This window comes from Eucyclogobius newberryi, unplaced genomic scaffold (genome assembly GCF_026437365.1).
Source record: "Eucyclogobius newberryi isolate DKJ021-1_F unplaced genomic scaffold, fEucNew1.0.hap1 SCAF_471, whole genome shotgun sequence".
Lineage (NCBI taxonomy): Eukaryota > Metazoa > Chordata > Actinopteri > Gobiiformes > Gobiidae > Eucyclogobius > Eucyclogobius newberryi.
In genome coordinates this window covers 7,299-28,753 of record NW_027316136.1, presented here as the reverse complement: position 1 = coordinate 28,753, position 21,455 = coordinate 7,299, and the positions used below count along the sequence as shown (strand labels likewise).

Here is a 21,455-nt window from a genome sequence, read left to right as displayed (position 1 = left end):
GTGTGACGTGTGTGGTGTGTGACATGTGACGTGTCACGTGTCACGTGTCACGTGTGACATGTGACATGTGACGTGTGACATGTGACGTGTCACGTGTGAAGTGTGTGACGTGACGTGGGACATGTGACGTGTCACGTGTGACATCTGACGTGTGTGACGTGTGTGACATGTGATGTGTCACGTGTGACATCTGACGTGTGTGACGTGTGTAACATGTGACATGTGACGTGTGACATGTGACGTGTCACGTGTGTGATATGTCACGTGTGTGACGTGTGTGGTGTGTGACATGTGACGTGTCACGTGTGACATGTGACGTGTGTGACGTATGACGTGTCATGTGTGACGTGTCAGGTGTGTGACTTGTGACGTGTGTGACGTGTGTGACATGTGACGTGTCACATGTGACGTGTGTGACGTGTGACATGTGACGTGTCACGTGTGTGACGTGTGACGTGTGTGATGTGCGTGACGTGTGACATGTGACGTGTCACGTGTGACATGTGACGTGTGTGATGTGTGTGACATGTGTGAAGTGTGTGGTGTGTGACATGTGACATGTGACATGTCGTGTGTGACATGTGACGTGTGTCACGTGTGTGACGTGTGTGACTTGTGACGTGTGTGACGTGTGTGACATGTGACGTGTGACAGGTGACGTGTGACATGTGACGTGTCACGTGTGTGACGTGTCACGTGTGTGACGTGTCACGTGTGTGACGTGTGTGACGTGTGTGGTGTGTGACATGTGACGTGTGACAGGTGACGTGTGACATGTGACGTGTCACGTGTGTGACGTGTCACGTGTGTGACGTGTGTGACGTGTGTGGTGTGTGACATGTGACTTGTGACGTGTGTGACGTGTGTGACATGTGACGTGTGACAGGTGACGTGTGACATGTGACGTGTCACGTGTGTGACATGTCACGTGTGTGACGTGTGACGTGTTTGGTGTGTGTGGTGTGTGACGTGTGACATGTGACATGTGACATGTGGCGTGTGACATGTGGCGTGTGACATGTGACGTGTGACGTGTGACATGTGACATGTCACGTGTGACATGTGACGTGTGACGTGTGTCACGTGTGACGTGTCACGTGTGACGTGTGACATCTGACGTGTGTGATGTGTCACGTGTGTGACGTGTGTGGTGTGTGACATGTGACGTGTCACGTGTGATGTGTCACGTGTGACATGTGACGTGTGACATGTGACGTGTCACGTGTGAAGTGTGTGACGTGACGTGGGACATGTGACGTGTCACGTGTGACATCTGACGTGTGTGACGTGTGTGACATGTGATGTGTCACGTGTGACATCTGACGTGTGTGACGTATGTAACATGTGACATGTGACGTGTGACATGTGACGTGTCACGTGTGTGACGTGTGTGATATGTCACGTGTGTGACGTGTGTGGTGTGTGACATGTGACGTGTCACGTGTGACATGTGACGTGTGTGACGTGTGACGTGTCATGTGTGACGTGTCACGTGTGTGACTTGTGACGTGTGTGACGTGTGTGACATGTGACGTGTCACATGTGACGTGTGTGACGTGTGACATGTGACGTGTCACGTGTGTGACGTGTGACGTGTGTGATGTGCGTGACGTGTGACATGTGACGTGTCACGTGTGACATGTGACGTGTGTGACGTGTGTGACATGTGTGGTGTGTGACATGTGACGTGTGTGACATCACACACGTCACATGTGAGGAGTCACGTGTGTGACGTGTGTGACTTGTGACGTGTGTGACGTGTGTGACATGTGACGTGTGACATTTGACGTGTCACGTGTGTGACGTGTCACGTGTGTGACGTGTGTGACGTGTGTGACGTGTGTGACGTGTGTGGTGTGTGACATGTGACGTGTGTGACATGTGACGTATGTGACGTGTGTGACGTGTGTGACATGTGACGTGTGACGTGTGACATGTGGTGTGTGACATGTGACGTGTGTGACGTGTGTGACATGTGACGTGTCACGTGTGTGACGTGTGTGACTTGTGACGTGTGTGACGTGTGTGACATGTGACGTGTGACATGTGACGTGTGTGACGTGTGTGACATGTGACGCGTGACATGTGACGTGTGACGCGTGACATGTGACGTGTGACATGTGACGTGTCACGTGTGTGACGTGTGAGACTTGTGTGACATGTGTGACGTGTGTGACGTGTGACGTGTGACATGTGACATGTCGTGTGTGACATGTGGCATGTGACGTGTGACGTGTGTGACGTGTGACGTGTGACGTGTGTGACGTGTGTGACATGTGACATGTCGTGTGTGACATGTGACATGTGACGTGTGACGTGTGTGACGTGTGACGTGTGTGACGTGTGACGTGTGTGACGTGTGACGTGTGTGACGTGTGTGACATGTGACATGTGACGTGTGTGACGTGTGTGACATGTGACGCGTGACATGTGACGTGTGACATGTGACGTGTGTGACTTGTGACGTGTGTGACGTGTGTGACATGTGAGGTGTGACATGTGACGTGTGACGTGTATGACGTGTGTGACGTGTGACGCGTGACATGTGACGTGTGTGACTTGTGTGACGTGTGTGACGTGTGTGATGTGTGTGACATGTGACGTGTGACGTGTGACATGTGACATGTCGTGTGTGACATGTGACGTGTCACGTGTGTGACATGTGACGTGTGACGTGTGACATGTGACATGTGACATGTCGTGTGTGACATGTGACGTATGTGACGTGTGTGACTTGTGTGACGTGTGTGACGTGTGTGACGTGTGTGACATGTGACGTGTGACGTGTGACATGTGACATGTGACATGTCGTGTGTGACATGTGACGTATGTGACGTGTGTGACGTGTGTGACTTGTGTGACATGTGACGTGTGACATGTGACATGTGACGTGTGACATGTGACGTGTGACATGTGACGTGTGTGACGTGTGACATGTGACGTGTGTGACATGTGACGTGTGTGACGTGTGTGACATGTGACGTGTGACATGTGACGTGTGACGTTTGTAATGTGTGTGACTTGTGACGTGTGACATCTGACGTGTGTGATGTGTCACGTGTGTGACGTGTGTGGTGTGTGACATGTGACGTGTCACGTGTGATGTGTCACGTGTGACATGTGACGTGTGACATGTGACGTGTCACGTGTGAAGTGTGTGACGTGACGTGGGACATGTGACGTGTCACGTGTGACATCTGACGTGTGTGACGTGTGTGACATGTGATGTGTCACGTGTGACATCTGACGTGTGTGACGTGTGTAACATGTGACATGTGACGTGTGACATGTGACGTGTGTGACGTGTGACGTGTCATGTGTGACGTGTCACGTGTGTGACTTGTGACGTGTGTGACGTGTGTGACATGTGACGTGTCACATCTGACGTGTGTGATATGTCACGTGTGTGACGTGTGTGGTGTGTGACATGTGACGTGTCACGTGTGACGTGTGTGACGTGTGACGTGTCATGTGTGACGTGTCACGTGTGTGACTTGTGACGTGTGTGACGTGTGTGACATGTGACGTGTCACATGTGACGTGTGTGACGTGTGACATGTGACGTGTCACGTGTGTGACGTGTGACGTGTGTGATGTGCGTGACGTGTGACATGTGACGTGTCACGTGTGACATGTGACGTGTGTGATGTGTGTGACATGTGTGACGTGTGTGGTGTGTGACATGTGACGTGTGTGACATCACACACGTCACATGTGAGGTGTCACGTGTGTGACGTGTGTGACTTGTGACGTGTGTGACGCGTGTGACATGTGACGTGTGACATGTGACGTGTGACATTTGACGTGTCACGTGTGTGACGTGTCACGTGTGTGACGTGTGTGACGTGTGTGACATGTGTGGTGTGTGACATGTGACGTGTGTGACATGTGACGTGTGTGACGTGTGTGACGTGTGTGACATGTGACGTGTGACGTGTGACATGTGGTGTGTGACATGTGACGTGTGTGACGTGTGTGACATGTGATGTGTCACGTGTGTGACATGTGACGTGTGACATGTGACATGTCGTGTGTGACATGTGACGTGTCACGTGTGTGACATGTGTGATATGTGTGACGTGTGTGACATGTGAAGTGTCACGTGTGTGACATGTGACATGTCGTGTGTGACATGTGACGTGTGTGACGTGTGTGACATGTGATGTGTCACGTGTGTGACATGTGACGTGTGACGTGTGACATGTCGTGTGTGACATGTGACGTGTCACGTGTGTGACATGTGACGTGTGTGACGTGTGTGACGTGTGTGACGTGTGTGACGTGTGACATGTGACATGTCGTGTTTGACATGTGACGTGTCACGTGTGTGACATGTGTGACGTGTGTGACGTGTGTGACATGTGACGTGTGTGACGTGTGTGACATGTGACGTGTGACATGTGACATGTCGTGTGTGACATGTGACGTGTGTGACGTGTGTGACATGTGATGTATCACGTGTGTGACATGTGACGTGTGACATGTGACATGTCGTGTGTGACATGTGACGTCTCACATGTGTGACATGTGTGACGTGTGTGTCGTGTGTGACATGTGACGTGTGTGACGTGTGTGACGTGTGTCACATGTGACGTGTGACGTGTGACATGTGACATGTGGTGTGTGACATGTGACGTGTGTGACATGTGATGTGTCACGTGTGTGACATGTGACGTGTGACGTGTGACATGTGACATGTCGTGTGTGACATGTGACGTGTCACGTGTGTGACATGTGTGACGTGTGTGACGTGTGTGACGTGTGACGTGTCTGACATGTGTGACGTGTGTGACATGTGACGTGTGTGAAGTGTGTGACGTGTGTGACATGTGACGTGTGACATGTGACATGTCGTGTGTGACATGTGACGTGTGTGACATGTGATGTGTCACGTGTGTGACATGTGACGTATGACATGTGACATGTCGTGTGTGACATGTGACGTGTCACGTGTGTGACATGTGTGACGTGTGTGTCGTGTGTGACATGTGACGTGTGTGACGTGTGTGACGTGTGTGACATGTGACGTGTGACGTGTGTGACATGTGTGACGTGTGTGTCGTGTGTGACATGTGACGTGTGTGACGTGTGTGACATGTGACGTGTGACGTGTGACATCTGACATGTCGTGTGTGACATGTGATGTGTGTGACGTGTGTGACATGTGATGTGTCACGTGTGTGACATGTGACGTGTGACATGTGACATGTCGTGTGTGACATGTGACGTGTCACGTGTGTGACATGTGTGACATGTGTGACGTGTGTGACGTGTGTGACATGTGACGTGTCACGTGTGTGACATGTGACATGTCGTGTGTGACATGTGACGTGTGTGACGTGTGTGACATGTGACGTGTGACGTGTGACATGTGACATGTCGTGTGTGACATGTGACGTGTCACGTGTGTGACATGTGACGTGTGTGACGTGTGTGACGTGTGATGTGTGACGTGTGACATGTGACATGTCGTGTGTGACATGTGACATGTGATGTGTCACGTGTGTGACATGTGACGTGTGACGTGTGACATGTGACGTGTCACGTGTGTGACATGTGTGACGTGTGTGTCGTGTGTGACATGTGACGTGTGTGACGTGTGTGACATGTGACGTGTGACGTGTGACGTGTGACATGTGACATGTGACATGTCGTGTGTGACATGTGACGTGTGTCACGTGTGTGACGTGTGACGTGTGACATGTGACGTGTGACATGTGACGTGTCACGTGTGTGACGTGTCACGTGTGTGACGTGTCACGTGTGTGACGTGTGTGACGTGTGTGACGTGTGTGGTGTGTGACATGTGACGTGTGTGACATGTGACGTGTGTGACGTGTGTGACGTGTGTGACATGTGACGTGTGACGTGTGACATGTGGTGTGTGACATGTGACGTGTGTGACGTGTGTGACATGTGATGTGTCACGTGTGTGACATGTGACGTGTGACATTTGACATGTCGTGTGTGACATGTGACGTGTCACGTGTGTGACATGTGTGATATGTGTGACGTGTGTGACGTGTGTGACATGTGAAGTGTCACGTGTGTGACATGTGACATGTCGTGTGTGACATGTGACGTGTGTGACGTGTGTGACATGTGATGTGTCACGTGTGTGACATGTGACGTGTGACGTGTGACATGTCGTGTGTGACATGTGACGTGTCACGTGTGTGACATGTGACGTGTGACATGTGACATGTCGTGTTTGACATGTGACGTGTCACGTGTGTGACATGTGTGACGTGTGTGACGTGTGTGACATGTGACGTGTGTGACGTGTGTGACGTGTGTGACATGTGACGTGTGACATGTCGTGTGTGACATGTGACGTGTGTGACGTGTGTGACATGTGATGTGTCACGTGTGTGACATGTGACGTGTGACATGTGACATGTCGTGTGTGACATGTGACGTGTGTGTCGTGTGTGACATGTGACGTGTGACGTGTGACATGTGACATGTCGTGTGTGACATGTGACGTGTCACGTGTGTGACATGTGACGTGTGTGACGTGTGTGACGTGTGTGACGTGTGTGACGTGTGTGACGTGTGACGTGTGTGACGTGTGACATGTGACATGTCGTGTGTGACATGTGACGTGTCACGTGTGTGACATGTGTGACGTGTGTGACGTGTGTGACATGTGGAGTGTGTGACGTGTGTGACGTGTGTGACGTGTGTGACATGTGATGTGTCACGTGTGTGACATGTGACGTGTGACGTGTGACATGTGACATGTCGTGTGTGACATGTGACGTGTGTGACGTGTGTGACATGTGATGTGTCACGTGTGTGACATGTGACGTGTGACGTGTGACATGTGACATGTCGTGTGTGACATGTGACATGTGACGTGTCACGTGTGTGACATGTGACGTGTGTGACATGTGACGTGTCACGTGTGTGACATGTGTGACGTGTGTGTCGTGTGTGACATGTGACGTGTGTGACGTGTGTGACATGTGACGTGTGACGTGTGACATGTCGTGTGTGACATGTGACGTGTGTGACATGTGACGTGTCACGTGTGACATGTGACATGTCGTGTGTGACATGTGACGTGTGTGACGTGTGTGACATGTGATGTGTCACGTGTGTGACATGTGACGTGTGACGTGTGACATGTGACATGTCGTGTGTGACATGTGACATGTCGTGTGTGACATGTGACGTGTCACGTGTGTGACATGTGACGTGTGTGACGTGTGTGACGTGTGTGACGTGTGTGACGTGTGTGACGTGTGTGACGTGTGACGTGTGACATGTGACATGTCGTGTGTGACATGTGACGTGTCACGTGTGTGACATGTGTGACGTGTGTGACGTGTGTGACATGTGGAGTGTGTGACGTGTGTGACATGTGACGTGTGACGTGTGACATGTGACATGTCGTGTGTGACATGTGACGTGTGTGACATGTGATGTGTCACGTGTGTGACATGTGACGTGTGACATGTGACGTGTCGTGTGTGACATGTGACGTGTGTGACGTGTGTGACATGTGACGTGTCACGTGTGTGACATGTGACGTGTGTGACGTTTGTGACATGTGACGTGTGACATGTCGTGTGTGACATGTGACGTGTGTGACGTGTGTGACATGTGATGTGTCACGTGTGTGACATGTGACGTGTGACGTGTGACATGTGACATGTCGTGTGTGACATGTGACGTGTGACATGTGAAGTGTCACGTGTGTGACATGTGTGACGTGTGTGTCGTGTGTGACATGTGACGTGTGTGACGTGTGTGACATGTGACGTGTGACATCTGACATGTCGTGTGTGACATGTGACGTGTGTGACGTGTGTGACATGTGACGTGTCACGTGTGTGACATGTGACGTGTGTGACGTTTGTGACATGTGACGTGTGACATGTCGTGTGTGACATGTGACGTGTGTGACGTGTGTGACATGTGATGTGTCACGTGTGTGACATGTGACGTGTGACGTGTGACATGTGACATGTCGTGTGTGACATGTGACGTGTCACGTGTGTGACATGTGACGTGTGTGACGTGTGTGACGTGTGTGACGTGTGTGACGTGTGTGACGTGTGTGACGTGTGACGTGTGACATGTGACATGTCGTGTGTGACATGTGACGTGTCACGTGTGTGACATGTGTGACGTGTGTGACGTGTGTGACATGTGGAGTGTGTGACGTGTGTGACGTGTGTGACATGTGACGTGTGACGTGTGACATGTGACATGTCGTGTGTGACATGTGACGTGTGTGACGTGTGTGACATGTGATGTGTCACGTGTGTGACATGTGACGTGTGACGTGTGACATGTGACATGTCGTGTGTGACATGTGACATGTGACGTGTCACGTGTGTGACATGTGTGACGTGTGTGTCGTGTGTGACATGTGACGTGTGTGACGTGTGTGACATGTGACGTGTGACGTGTGACATGTGACATGTCGTGTGTGACATGTGACGTGTGTGACGTGTGTGACATGTGATGTGTCACGTGTTTGACATGTGACGTGTGTGACGTGTGACATGCGGTGTGTGACATGTGACGTGTCACGTGTGTGACATGTGTGACGTGTGTGACATGTGACGTGTCACGTGTGTGACATATGACATGTCGTGTGTGACATGTGACGTGTGTGACGTGTGTGACATGTGATGTGTCACGTGTGTGACATGTGACGTGTGACATGTGACATGTCGAGTGTGACATGTGACGTGTCACGTGTGTGACATGTGTGACGTGTGTGTCGTGTGTGACATGTGACGTGTGTGACGTGTGACATGTGACATGTCGTGTGTGACATGTGACGTGTGTGACGTGTGTGACATGTGATGTGTCACGTGTGTGACATGTGACGTGTGACATGTGACATGTCGTGTGTGACATGTGACGTGTCACGTGTGTGACATGTGTGACGTGTGTGACGTGTGTGACATGTGAAGTGTCACGTGTGTGACATGTGACATGTCGTGTGTGACATGTGACGTGTGTGACGTGTGTGACATGTGATGTGTCACGTGTGTGACATGTGATGTGTCATGTGTGTGACATGTGACATGTCGTGTGTGACATGTGACGTGTCACGTGTGTGACATGTGACGTGTGTGACGTGTGTGACGTGTGTGACGTGTGACGTGTGACATGTGACATGTCGTGTTTGACATGTGACGTGTCACGTGTGTGACATGTGTGACGTGTGTGACGTGTGTGACATGTGACGTGTGTGACGTGTGTGACGTGTGTGACATGTGACGTGTGACGTGTGTGACATGTGACGTGTGTGACGTGTGTGACGTGTGTGACGTGTGTGACGTGTGACGTGTGACATGTGACATGTCGTGTTTGACATGTGACGTGTCACGTGTGTGACATGTGTGACGTGTGTGACGTGTGTGACATGTGACGTGTGTGACGTGTGTGACGTGTGTGACGTGTGTGACATGTGACGTGTGTGACGTGTGTGACATGTGATGTGTCACGTGTGTGACATGTGACGTGTGACATGTGACATGTCGTGTGTGACATGTGACGTGTCACGTGTGTGACATGTGTGACGTGTGTGTCGTGTGTGACATGTGTCACATGTGACGTGTGACGTGTGACATGTGACATGTGGTGTGTGACATGTGACGTGTGTGACATGTGATGTGTCACGTGTGTGACATGTGACGTGTGACGTGTGACATGTGACATGTCGTGTGTGACATGTGACGTGTCACGTGTGTGACATGTGTGACGTGTGTGACGTGTGTGACGTGTGTGACATGTGACGTGTCACGTGTGTGACATGTGTGACGTGTGTGACATGTGACGTGTGACAAGTGACATGTCGTGTGTGACATTTGACGTGTGTGACGTGTGTGACATGTGATGTGTCACGTGTGTGACATGTGACGTGTGACGTGTGACATGTGACATGTCGTGTGTGACATGTGACGTGTCACGTGTGTGACATGTGTGACATGTGTGATGTGTGTGACGTGTGTGACATGTGACGTGTCACGTGTGTGACATGTGACATGTCGTGTGTGACATGTGACGTGTGTGACGTGTGTGACATGTGATGTGTCACGTGTGTGACATGTGACGTGTGTGACATGTGACGTGTGTGACATGTGTGACATGTGATGTGTCACGTGTGTGACATGTAACGTGTGACGTGTGTGACATGTGACGTGTGTGACGTGTGTGACATGTGATGTGTCACGTGTGTGACATGTAACGTGTGACGTGTGTGACATGTGACGTGTGTGACGTGTGTGACATGTGATGTGTCACGTGTGTGACATGTGACGTGTGACATGTGACATGTCGTGTGTGACATGTGACGTGTCACGTGTGTGACATGTGACGTGTGACATGTGACATGTCGTGTGTGACATGTGAGGTGTCACGTGTGTGACATGTGTGACGTGTGTGACGTGTGTGACATGTGTCACATGTGACGTGTGACGTGACATGTGGTGTGTGACATGTGACGTGTGTGACATGTGATGTGTCACGTGTGTGACAAGTGTGACGTGTGTGACATGTGTGACGTGTGTGACGTGTGTGACATGTGACGTGTGTGACATGTGACGTGTCACGTGTGTGACAAGTGTGACGTGTGTGACATGTGACGTGTGACAAGTGACATGTGACGTGTCACGTGTGTGACATGTGTGACGTGTGTGACGTGTGTGACATGTGACGTGTGACGTGTGACAAGTGACATGTCGTGTGTGACATGTGACGTGTGTGACGTGTATGACATGTGATGTGTCACGTGTGTGACATGTGACGTGTGACGTGTGACGTGTGACATGTGACATGTCGTGTGTGAGATGTGACGTGTCACGTGTGTGACATGTGTGACATGTGTGACGTGTGTGACATGTGTCACATGTGACGTGTGACGTGTGACATGTGACATGTGGTGTGTGACATGTGACGTGTGTGACATGTGATGTGTCACGTGTGTGACATGTGACGTGTGACGTGTGACATGTGACATGTCGTGTGTGACATGTGACGTGTCACGTGTGTGACATGTGTGACATGTGTGACGTGTGTGACGTGTGTGACATGTGACGTGTCACGTGTGTGACATGTGACATGTCGTGTGTGACATGTGACGTGTGTGACGTGTGTGACATGTGACGTGTGTGACATGTGACGTGTGTGACGTGTGTGACATATGATGTGTCACGTGTGTGACATGTAACGTGTGACGTGTGTGACATGTGACGTGTGTGACGTGTGTGACATGTGATGTGTCACGTGTGTGACATGTAACGTGTGACGTGTGTGACATGTGACGTGTGTGACGTGTGTGACATGTGATGTGTCACGTGTGTGACATGTGTGACGTGTGTGACATGTGTCACATGTGACGTGTGACGTGTGACGTGTGACATGTGACATGTGGTGTGTGACATGTGACGTGTGTGACATGTGATGTGTCACGTGTGTGACGTGTGACGTGTGACATGTGACATGTCGTGTGTGACATGTGACGTGTGTGACGTGTGTGACGTGTGTGACATGTGACGTGTCACGTGTGTGACAAGTGTGACGTGTGTGACATGTGACGTGTGACAAGTGACATGTGACGTGTCACGTGTGTGACATGTGTGACGTGTGTGACGTGTGTGACATGTGACGTGTGACGTGTGACAAGTGACAAGTGACATGTCGTGTGTGACATGTGACGTGTGACGTGTGACAAGTGACATGTCGTGTGTGACATGTGACGTGTGTGACGTGTATGACATGTGATGTGTCACGTGTGTGACATGTGACGTGTGACGTGTGACGTGTGACATGTGACATGTCGTGTGTGACATGTGACGTGTCACGTGTGTGACATCTGACATGTCGTGTGTGACATGTGACGTGTGTGACGTGTGTGACATGTAACGTGTGACGTGTGTGACATGTGACGTGTGTCACGTGTGTGACATGTAACGTGTGACGTGTGTGACATGTGACGTGTGTGACATGTGTGACATGTAACGTGTGACGTGTGTGACATGTGACGTGTGTCACGTGTGTGACATGTAACGTGTGACGTGTGTGACATGTGACGTGTGTCACGTGTGTGACATGTAACGTGTGACGTGTGTGACATGTGACGTGTGTGACGTGTGTGACATGTGATGTGTCACGTGTGTGACATGTAACGTGTGACGTGTGTGACATGTGACGTGTGTGACGTGTGTGACATGTGATGTGTCACGTGTGTGACATGTGTGACGTGTGTGACATGTGTCACATGTGACGTGTGACGTGTGACGTGTGACATGTGACATGTGGTGTGTGACATGTGACGTGTGTGACATGTGATGTGTCACGTGTGTGACGTGTGACGTGTGACATGTGACATGTCGTGTGTGACATGTGACGTGTGTGACGTGTGTGACGTGTGTGACATGTGACGTGTCACGTGTGTGACAAGTGTGACGTGTGTGACATGTGACGTGTGACAAGTGACATGTGACGTGTCACGTGTGTGACATGTGTGACGTGTGTGACGTGTGTGACATGTGACGTGTGACGTGTGACAAGTGACAAGTGACATGTCGTGTGTGACATGTGACGTGTGACGTGTGACAAGTGACATGTCGTGTGTGACATGTGACGTGTGTGACGTGTATGACATGTGATGTGTCACGTGTGTGACATGTGACGTGTGACGTGTGACGTGTGACATGTGACATGTCGTGTGTGACATGTGACGTGTCACGTGTGTGACATCTGACATGTCGTGTGTGACATGTGACGTGTGTGACGTGTGTGACATGTAACGTGTGACGTGTGTGACATGTGACGTGTGTCACGTGTGTGACATGTAACGTGTGACGTGTGTGACATGTGACGTGTGTGACATGTGTGACATGTAACGTGTGACGTGTGTGACATGTGACGTGTGTCACGTGTGTGACATGTAACGTGTGACGTGTGTGACATGTGACGTGTGTCACGTGTGTGACATGTAACGTGTGACGTGTGTGACATGTGACGTGTGTGACATGTGTGACATGTGACGTGTCATCAGGACGAGGAGGTTCCTGCTCAGGTTTTGGCTTTTGCAGTTTTTTTAGCCTCAGTTTCGGTCTGAGCAGCTGCAGCGTTCTACGACAGCCGAGGCACAACTCTGAGGAAACTGTTGTGTTTTTACCTGAGTGGCTTTGGTGGAGGGAGGAGGAGCAGGAGGAGCAGGAGGAGCAGGAGGAGCAGGAGGAGCAGGAGCCTGGACCGTCGACATCTTAGAAGAACTCACAAAGTCCTGAGACAGAGAGTCCAGAGCCGACAGGGTCTGGACAGCAGGGACTGTGTCCTGACAGGGACAAGGAGGTTTGAGAGGGTCAGAGAGGAGGAGAGGAGAAGGAGGAGAGAGGAGGAGAGAGGAGAAGAAGAGTCAGGGTGAGAGGAGGAGAGGAGGAGAGAGGAGGAGGAGAGAGGAGGAGGAGTTACCTGAACAGGAGCAGGAGCAGCGCTGTGAGTGGACGGAGCAGAGGAGCAGCTGAAGTCTCCAGAGAGGAGGTCCAGGGCGTCAGCTGTGTTCAGAGAGGGCTGAGGAGCAGGTCTGCTCCTGCTGAGCTCCTCTGGTTTGAGCCTGTACTCTGGAGGAAGAGTGTCCTCTCTCTCCCCCACTCTCACTCCTTCCTCCTCCTCCACTGTGGCCTCCTGAAACACCAAAACAACCTGTGAGCTCCTGCACCTCCTTTCAGAAGCTCTGAGTCTGGTCTGAACTTCTCACCGACACCAGGTCCTCAGGTCTGAGAGGAGCCTCAGGTTTGGGAGGTTCTGCTGAAGGAAGGAGGTCTTCAAGAGCACTGAGGGCGTCGAAGGACATGTCCCCCTGCAGAGACGGAGACAGGTCCCCCTGCAGAGACAGAGACATGGTTTAGAAGAGCTGTTCACAGAGAGACTTGAGACAAACTCTGGACGTACAACTGGAGACGTGACGCTGGAGGACTGAGCTTCAGAGGACGAAGACGCTCCAGAAGAAGCTTTGGCCTGAGGAGCAAACGGACCAATGAGACGAGAGGAGCAAAGGGACCAATGAGACGAGAGGAGCAAAGGGACCAATGAGACGAGAGGAGCAAACGGACCAATGAGACGAGAGGAGCAAAGGGACCAATGAGACGAGAGGAGCAAAGGGACCAATGAGACGAGAGGAGCAAACGGACCAATGAGACGAGAGGAGCAAAGGGACCAATGAGACGAGAGGAGCAAAGGGACCAATGAGACGAGAGGAGCAAACGGACCAATGAGACGAGAGGAGCAAAGGGACCAATGAGACGAGAGGAGCAAAGGGACCAATGAGACGAGAGGAGCAAAGGGACCAATGAGACGAGAGGAGCAAAGGGACCAATGAGACGAGAGGAGCAAACGGACCAATGAGACGAGAGGAGCAAAGGGACCAATGAGTATAGAGTATAAAGTATAAGTATAGAGTATAAAGTATAAGTATAAGTATAGAGTATAAAGTATAAAGTATAGAGTATAAAGTATAAGTATAAGTATAGAGTATAAGTATAGAGTATAAAGTATAAAGTATAGAGTATAAAGTATAGAGTATAAAGTATATAGTATAGAGTATAGAGTATAGAGTATAAAGTATAGAGTATAAAGTATAGAGTATAGAGTATAAAGTATAAGTATAGAGTATAAAGTATAAGTATAAGTATAAGTATAGAGTATAAAGTATAGAGTATAAAGTATAGAGTATAAAGTATATAGTATAGAGTATAAAGTATAGAGTATAAAGTATAAGTATAAGTATAGAGTATAAAGTATAAGTATAAGTATAGAGTATAAGTATAGAGTATAAAGTATATAGTATAGAGTATAGAGTATAGAGTATAAAGTATAGAGTATAAAGCATAGAGTATAAAGTATAGAGTATAAAGTATAGAGTATAAAGTATATAGTATAGAGTATAGAGTATAGAGTATAAAGTATAGAGTATAGAGTATAGAGTATAAGTATAGAGTATAAGTATAAGTATAAGTATAGAGTATAGAGTATAAGTATAGAGTATAGAGTATAGAGTATAAGTATAGAGTATAGAGTATAGAGTATAAGTATAGAGTATAAGTATAAGTATAAGTATAAGTATAGAGTATAGAGTATAAGTATAGAGTATAAGTATAAGTATAAGTATAGAGTATAAAGTATAGAGTATAAAGTATAGAGTATAAAGTATAAAGTATAAAGTATAGAGTATAGAGTATAAAGTATAGAGTATAAAGTATAAGTATAGAGTATAAAGTATAAGTATAAGTATAAGTATAGAGTATAAAGTATAGAGTATAGAGTATAAGTATAGAGTATAAGTATAAGTATAGAGTATAGAGTATAAGTATAGAGTATAAGTATAAGTATAGAGTATAGAGTATAGAGTATAAGTATAGAGTATAAGTATAAGTATAGAGTATAGAGTATAGAGTATAAGTATAGAGTATAAGTATAGAGTATAAGTATAAGTATAGAGTATAGAGTATAGAGTATAAGTATAGAGTATAAGTATAGAGTATAGAGTATAGAGTATAGAGTATAAGTATAAGTATAGAGTATGGAGTATAAGTATAGAGTATAAGTATAGAGTATAAGTGTAGGGTATAGAGTATAAGTATAGAGTATAGAGTATAAGTATAGAGTATAAGTATAGAGTATAGAGTATAAGTATAGGGTATAGAGTATAAGTATAAGTATAGAGTATGGAGTATAAGTATAGAGTATAAGTATAAGTATAGAGTATAAGTATAGAGTATAAGTATAAGTATAAGTATAGAGTATAAGTATAGGGTATAGAGTATAAGTATAAGTATAAGTATAAGTATAGAGTATAAGTATAGAGTATAGAGTATAAGTATAGAGTATAAGTATAAGTATAGAGTATAGAGTATAGAGTATAAGTATAGAGTATAAGTATAAGTATAGAGTATAAGTATAGAGTATAAGTATAAGTATAGAGTATAAGTATAAGTATAGAGTATAGAGTATAGAGTATAAGTATAGAGTATAAGTATAAGTATAGAGTATAGAGTATAAGTATAGAGTATAAGTATAAGTATAGAGTATAAGTATAAGTATAAGTATAGAGTATAAGTATAGAGTATAAGTATAAGTATAGAGTATAAGTATAAGTATAGAGTATAGAGTATAAGTATAAGTATAGAGTATAGAGTATAGAGTATAAGTATAGAGTATAAGTATAAGTATAGAGTATAGAGTATAGAGTATAAGTATAGAGTATAAGTATAGAGTATAAGTATAGAGTATAAGTATAAGTATAAGTATAGAGTATAAGTATAGAGTATAAGTATAAGTATAGAGTATAGAGTATAAGTATAAGTATAGAGTATAGAGTATAAGTATAAGTATAGAGTATAAGTATAGAGTATAGAGTATAGAGTATAAGTATAAGTATAAGTATAGGGTATAGAGTATAAGTATAGAGTATAAGTATAGAGTATAAGTATAGAGTATAAGTATAAGTATAGAGTATAAGTATAAGTATAGAGTATAAGTATAAGTATAAGTATAGAGTATAGAGTATAAGTATAGAGTATAAGTATAAGTATAGAGTATAGAGTATAGAGTATAAGTATAGAGTATAAGTATAAGTATAGAGTATAGAGTATAAGTATAGAGTATAAGTATAGAGTATAAGTATAGAGTATAGAGTATAAGTATAAGTATAGAGTATAGAGTATAGAGTATAAGTATAAGTATAAGTATAGAGTATAGAGTATAAGTATAGAGTATAAGTATAGAGTATAAGTATAAGTATAGAGTATAGAGTATAAGTATAAGTATAGAGTATAGAGTATAGAGTATAAGTATAGAGTATAAGTATAAGTATAGAGTATAGAGTATAGAGTATAAGTATAGAGTATAAGTATAGAGTATAAGTATAGAGTATAAGTATAGAGTATAAGTATAGAGTATAAGTATAGAGTATAGAGTATAAGTATAAGTATAGAGTATAGAGTATAAGTATAGAGTATAAGTATAGAGTATAGAGTATAGAGTATAAGTATAAGTATAAGTATAGGGTATAGAGTATAAGTATAGAGTATAAGTATAGAGTATAAGTATAGAGTATAAGTATAAGTATAGAGTATAAGTATAAGTATAGAGTATAAGTATAAGTATAAGTATAGAGTATAGAGTATAAGTATAGAGTATAAGTATAAGTATAAGTATAGAGTATAGAGTATAGAGTATAAGTATAGAGTATAAGTATAAGTATAAGTATAGAGTATAGAGTATAAGTATAGAGTATAAGTATAGAGTATAAGTATAAGTATAGAGTATAGAGTATAAGTATAAGTATAGAGTATAGAGTATAGAGTATAAGTATAAGTATAAGTATAGAGTATAAAGTATAGAGTATAAGTATAAGTATAGAGTATAGAGTATAAGTATAAGTATAGAGTATAGAGTATAGAGTATAAGTATAGAGTATAGAGTATAAGTATAGAGTATAAGTATAAGTATAGAGTATAGAGTATAAGTATAAGTATAGAGTATAGAGTATAAGTATAGAGTATAGAGTATAGAGTATAAGTATAGAGTATAGAGTATAAGTATAGAGTATAAGTATAAGTATAGAGTATAGAGTATAAGTATAGAGTATAGAGTATAAGTATAAGTATAGAGTATAGAGTATAGAGTATAAGTATAAGTATAGAGTATAAGTATAAGTATAGAGTATAAGTATAAGTATAGAGTATAGAGTATAGAGTATAAGTATAAGTATAGAGTATAGAGTATAAGTATAGAGTATAGAGTATAGAGTATAAGTATAGAGTATAGAGTATAGAGTATAAGTATAGAGTATAGAGTATAAGTATAGAGTATAAGTATAAGTATAGAGTATAGAGTATAAGTATAGAGTATAGAGTATAAGTATAAGTATAGAGTATAGAGTATAGAGTATAAGTATAGAGTATAGAGTATAAGTATAGAGTATAAGTATAAGTATAGAGTATAAGTATAGAGTATAAGTATAAGTATAGAGTATAGAGTATAAGTATAAGTATAGAGTATAGAGTATAAGTATAGAGTATAGAGTATAAGTATAAGTATAGAGTATAAGTATAAGTATAAGTATAGAGTATAGAGTATAAGTATAGAGTATAGAGTATAAGTATAGAGTATAGAGTATAAGTATAGAGTATAAGTATAAGTATAAGTATAGAGTATAAGTATAAGTATAGAGTATAGAGTATAAGTATAGAGTATAGAGTATAAGTATAAGTATAGAGTATAGAGTATAAGTATAAGTATAGAGTATAGAGTATAAGTATAGAGTATAAGTATAAGTATAAGTATAGAGTATAGAGTATAAGTATAAGTATAGAGTATAGAGTATAAGTATAAGTATAGAGTATAGAGTATAAGTATAGAGTATAAGTATAAGTATAGAGTATAAGTATAGAGTATAGAGTATAAGTATAGAGTATAGAGTATAAGTATAAGTATAGAGTATAGAGTATAAGTATAAGTATAGAGTATAGAGTATAAGTATAAGTATAGAGTATAGAGTATAAGTATAAGTATAGAGTATAGAGTATAAGTATAGAGTATAGAGTATAAGTATAAGTATAGAGTATAGAGTATAAGTATAAGTATAAGTATAGAGTATAGAGTATAAGTATAAGTATAGAGTATAAGTATAAGTATAAGTATAGAGTATAGAGTATAAGTATAGAGTATAGAGTATAAGTATAAGTATAGAGTATAAGTATAGAGTATAAGTATAAGTATAAGTATAGAGTATAGAGTATAAGTATAGAGTATAAGTATAAGTATAGAGTATAGAGTATAAGTATAAGTATAGAGTATAGAGTATAAGTATAAGTATAGAGTATAGAGTATAAGTATAAGTATAGAGTATAGAGTATAAGTATAAGTATAAGTATAGAGTATAGAGTATAAGTATAAGTATAAGTATAGAGTATAGAGTATAAGTATATAAGAATGAGGAGGTGTTTGTTTGATCTGCTTCAGATTGAAACATTGAGATGTTTCTCAAACTGTGGTCCTGACACTTCAGACTCACGGTGGGAACGGCAGCGCTGAGAGAGAAGGAGTCTGCGGCCGAGTCCAGTTTGGGCTTCTTGTCAGCAGGAGGCGCAGACACCTTCTTGTCAGCAGGAGGCGCAGACACCTTCCTCTCAGCGGGAGGCGCAGACACCTTCCTGTCAGCAGGAGGCGCAGACACCTTCCTGTCAGCAGGAGGCGCAGACACCTTCCTGTCAGCAGGAGGCGCAGACACCTTCCTGTCAGCAGGAGGCGCAGACACCTTCCTGTCAGCAGGAGGCGCAGACACCTTCCTGTCAGCAGGAGGCGCAGACACCTTCCTGTCAGCAGGAGGCGCAGACACCTTCCTGTCAGCAGGAGGCGCAGACACCTTCTTGTTAGCAGGAGGCGCCGGGGCAAAGTTTGCCGGAGCTTTGGAGGAGGCGCTGATGGTCTCCACGTTCTTCTGAAACACAAACGTGACGTGAGATGGAAAAGTGAAAACACTTGTTCTGCAGCTGAAACTTCTCTGACCTGAGACGTCTCTGAGACGAAGCCAAAGGACAGAACGTCCAGAGCGTCGTCTGTGCTCATCGCCTCCTGCAAAACATCACAAGCATTTACACCTTTATGTGGCCAGCAGGAGGCGCTGTTCTAGTGTGGCCAGCAGGAGGCGCTGTGCTTATGTGGCCAGCAGGAGGCGCTGGTGCTTATGTGGCCAGCAGGAGGCGCTAGTACTTATGTGGCCAGCAGGAGGCGCTGTGCTTATGTGGCCAGCAGGAGGCGCTGGTGCTTATGTGGCCAGCAGGAGGCGCTAGTACTTATGTGGCCAGCAGGAGGCGCTGGTGCTTATGTGGCCAGCAGGAGGCGCTGTGCTTGTGTGGCCAGCAGGAGGCGCTGTGCTTGTGTGGCCAGCAGGAGGCGCTAGTACTTATGTGGCCAGCAGGAGGCGCTGGTGCTTATGTGGCCAGCAGGAGGCGCTAGTACTTATGTGGCCAGCAGGAGGCGCTGTGCTTATGTGGCCAGCAGGAGGCGCTGTGCTTATGTGGCAAGCAGGAGGCGCTGGTGCTTATGTGGCCAGCAGGAGGCGCTGTGCTTATGTGGCCAGCAGGAGGCGCTGGTGTTTATGTGGGCAGCAGGAGGCGCTGGTGCTTATGTGGCCAGCAGGAGGCGCTGTGCTTATGTGGCCAGCAGGAGGCGCTGGTGCTTATGTGGCCAGCAGGAGGCGCTGTGCTTATGTGGCCAGCAGGAGGCGCTGTGCTTATGTGGCCAGCAGGAGGCGCTGGTGTTTATGTGGCCAGCAGGAGGCGCTGGTGCTTATGTGGCCAGCAGGAGGCGCTGTGCTTATGTGGCCAGCAGGAGGCGCTGGTGCTTATGTGGCCAGCAGGAGGCGCTGTGCTTATGTGGCCAGCAGGAGGCGCTGTGCTTGTGTGGCCAGCAGGAGGCGCTAGTGCTTATGTGGCCAGCAGCAGGAGGCGCTGTGCTTATGTGGCCAGCAGGAGGCGCTGGTGCTTATGTGGCCAGCAGGAGGCGCTGGTGCTTATGTGGCCAGCAGGAGGCGCTGGTGCTTATGTGGCCAGCAGGAGGCGCTGGTGCTTATGTGGCCAGCAGCAGGAGGCGCTGGTGCTTATGTGGCCAGCAGGAGGCGCTGGTGTCGGCGCTGGAGTCTGTGTCGTCATGGCGATGGCCATGACGACACATGACAACTTTTAATGCCATTTTGTGAAACATTCCAGACAAAAAACGAATCATTCTGCGACGCATTCACCTCTGCTCCTGCAGGAGGCGCCACTGTGCAACACTGTGAGTCAACGAAACAAACAGACACGCCCAGAGACACGCCTAGAGACACGCCCAGAGACACGCCTAGAGACACGCCCAGAGACACGCCCAGAGACACGCCCAGAGACACGCCCACAGACACACCCAGAGACACGCCCAGAGACACGCCCAGAGACACGCCCAGAGACACGCCCACAGACACACCCAGAGACACACCCAGAGACACGCCCAGAGACACGCCCAGAGACACGCCCAGAGACACGCCCAGAGACAGGCCCATATACACACCCACAGACACACCCAGAGACACACCCAGAGACACGCCCAGAGACACGCCCAGAGACAGGCCCATATACACACCCACAGACACGCCCAGAGACACGCCCACAGACACGCCCAGAGACACACCCAGAGACACGCCCACAGACACGCCCAGAGACACGCCCACAGACACACCCAGAGACACACCCAGAGACACGCCCAGAGACACGCCCACAGACACGCCCAGAGACACACCCAGAGACACACCCAGAGACACGCCCAGAGACACGCCCAGAGACAGGCCCATATACACACCCACAGACACGCCCAGAGACACGCCCACAGACACGCCCAGAGACACACCCAGAGACACGCCCACAGACACGCCCAGAGACACGCCC

General features: G+C 46.3%; 1 protein-coding gene across 1 annotated transcript in view; it reads right to left on the bottom strand.

The window, feature by feature from the left end:
- LOC140380419 (calpastatin-like) overlaps positions 1 to 19,605 on the bottom strand; it is a 39,436-nt gene extending 19,831 nt beyond the window's left edge. The window contains exons 1-7 of the mRNA XM_072464423.1: positions 19,546 to 19,605; positions 19,052 to 19,477; positions 13,927 to 13,992; positions 13,733 to 13,858; positions 13,458 to 13,659; positions 13,222 to 13,326; positions 13,109 to 13,185 (exon numbers count right to left, since the gene is read on the bottom strand). Of these exons, the coding sequence (XP_072320524.1) occupies positions 13,109 to 13,185; positions 13,222 to 13,326; positions 13,458 to 13,659; positions 13,733 to 13,858; positions 13,927 to 13,992; positions 19,052 to 19,477; positions 19,546 to 19,605 (1,062 nt within the window). The remainder of the gene's footprint in view (positions 1 to 13,108; positions 13,186 to 13,221; positions 13,327 to 13,457; positions 13,660 to 13,732; positions 13,859 to 13,926; positions 13,993 to 19,051; positions 19,478 to 19,545) is intronic.
- Between the last annotated feature and the right edge of the window lie 1,850 nt (positions 19,606 to 21,455).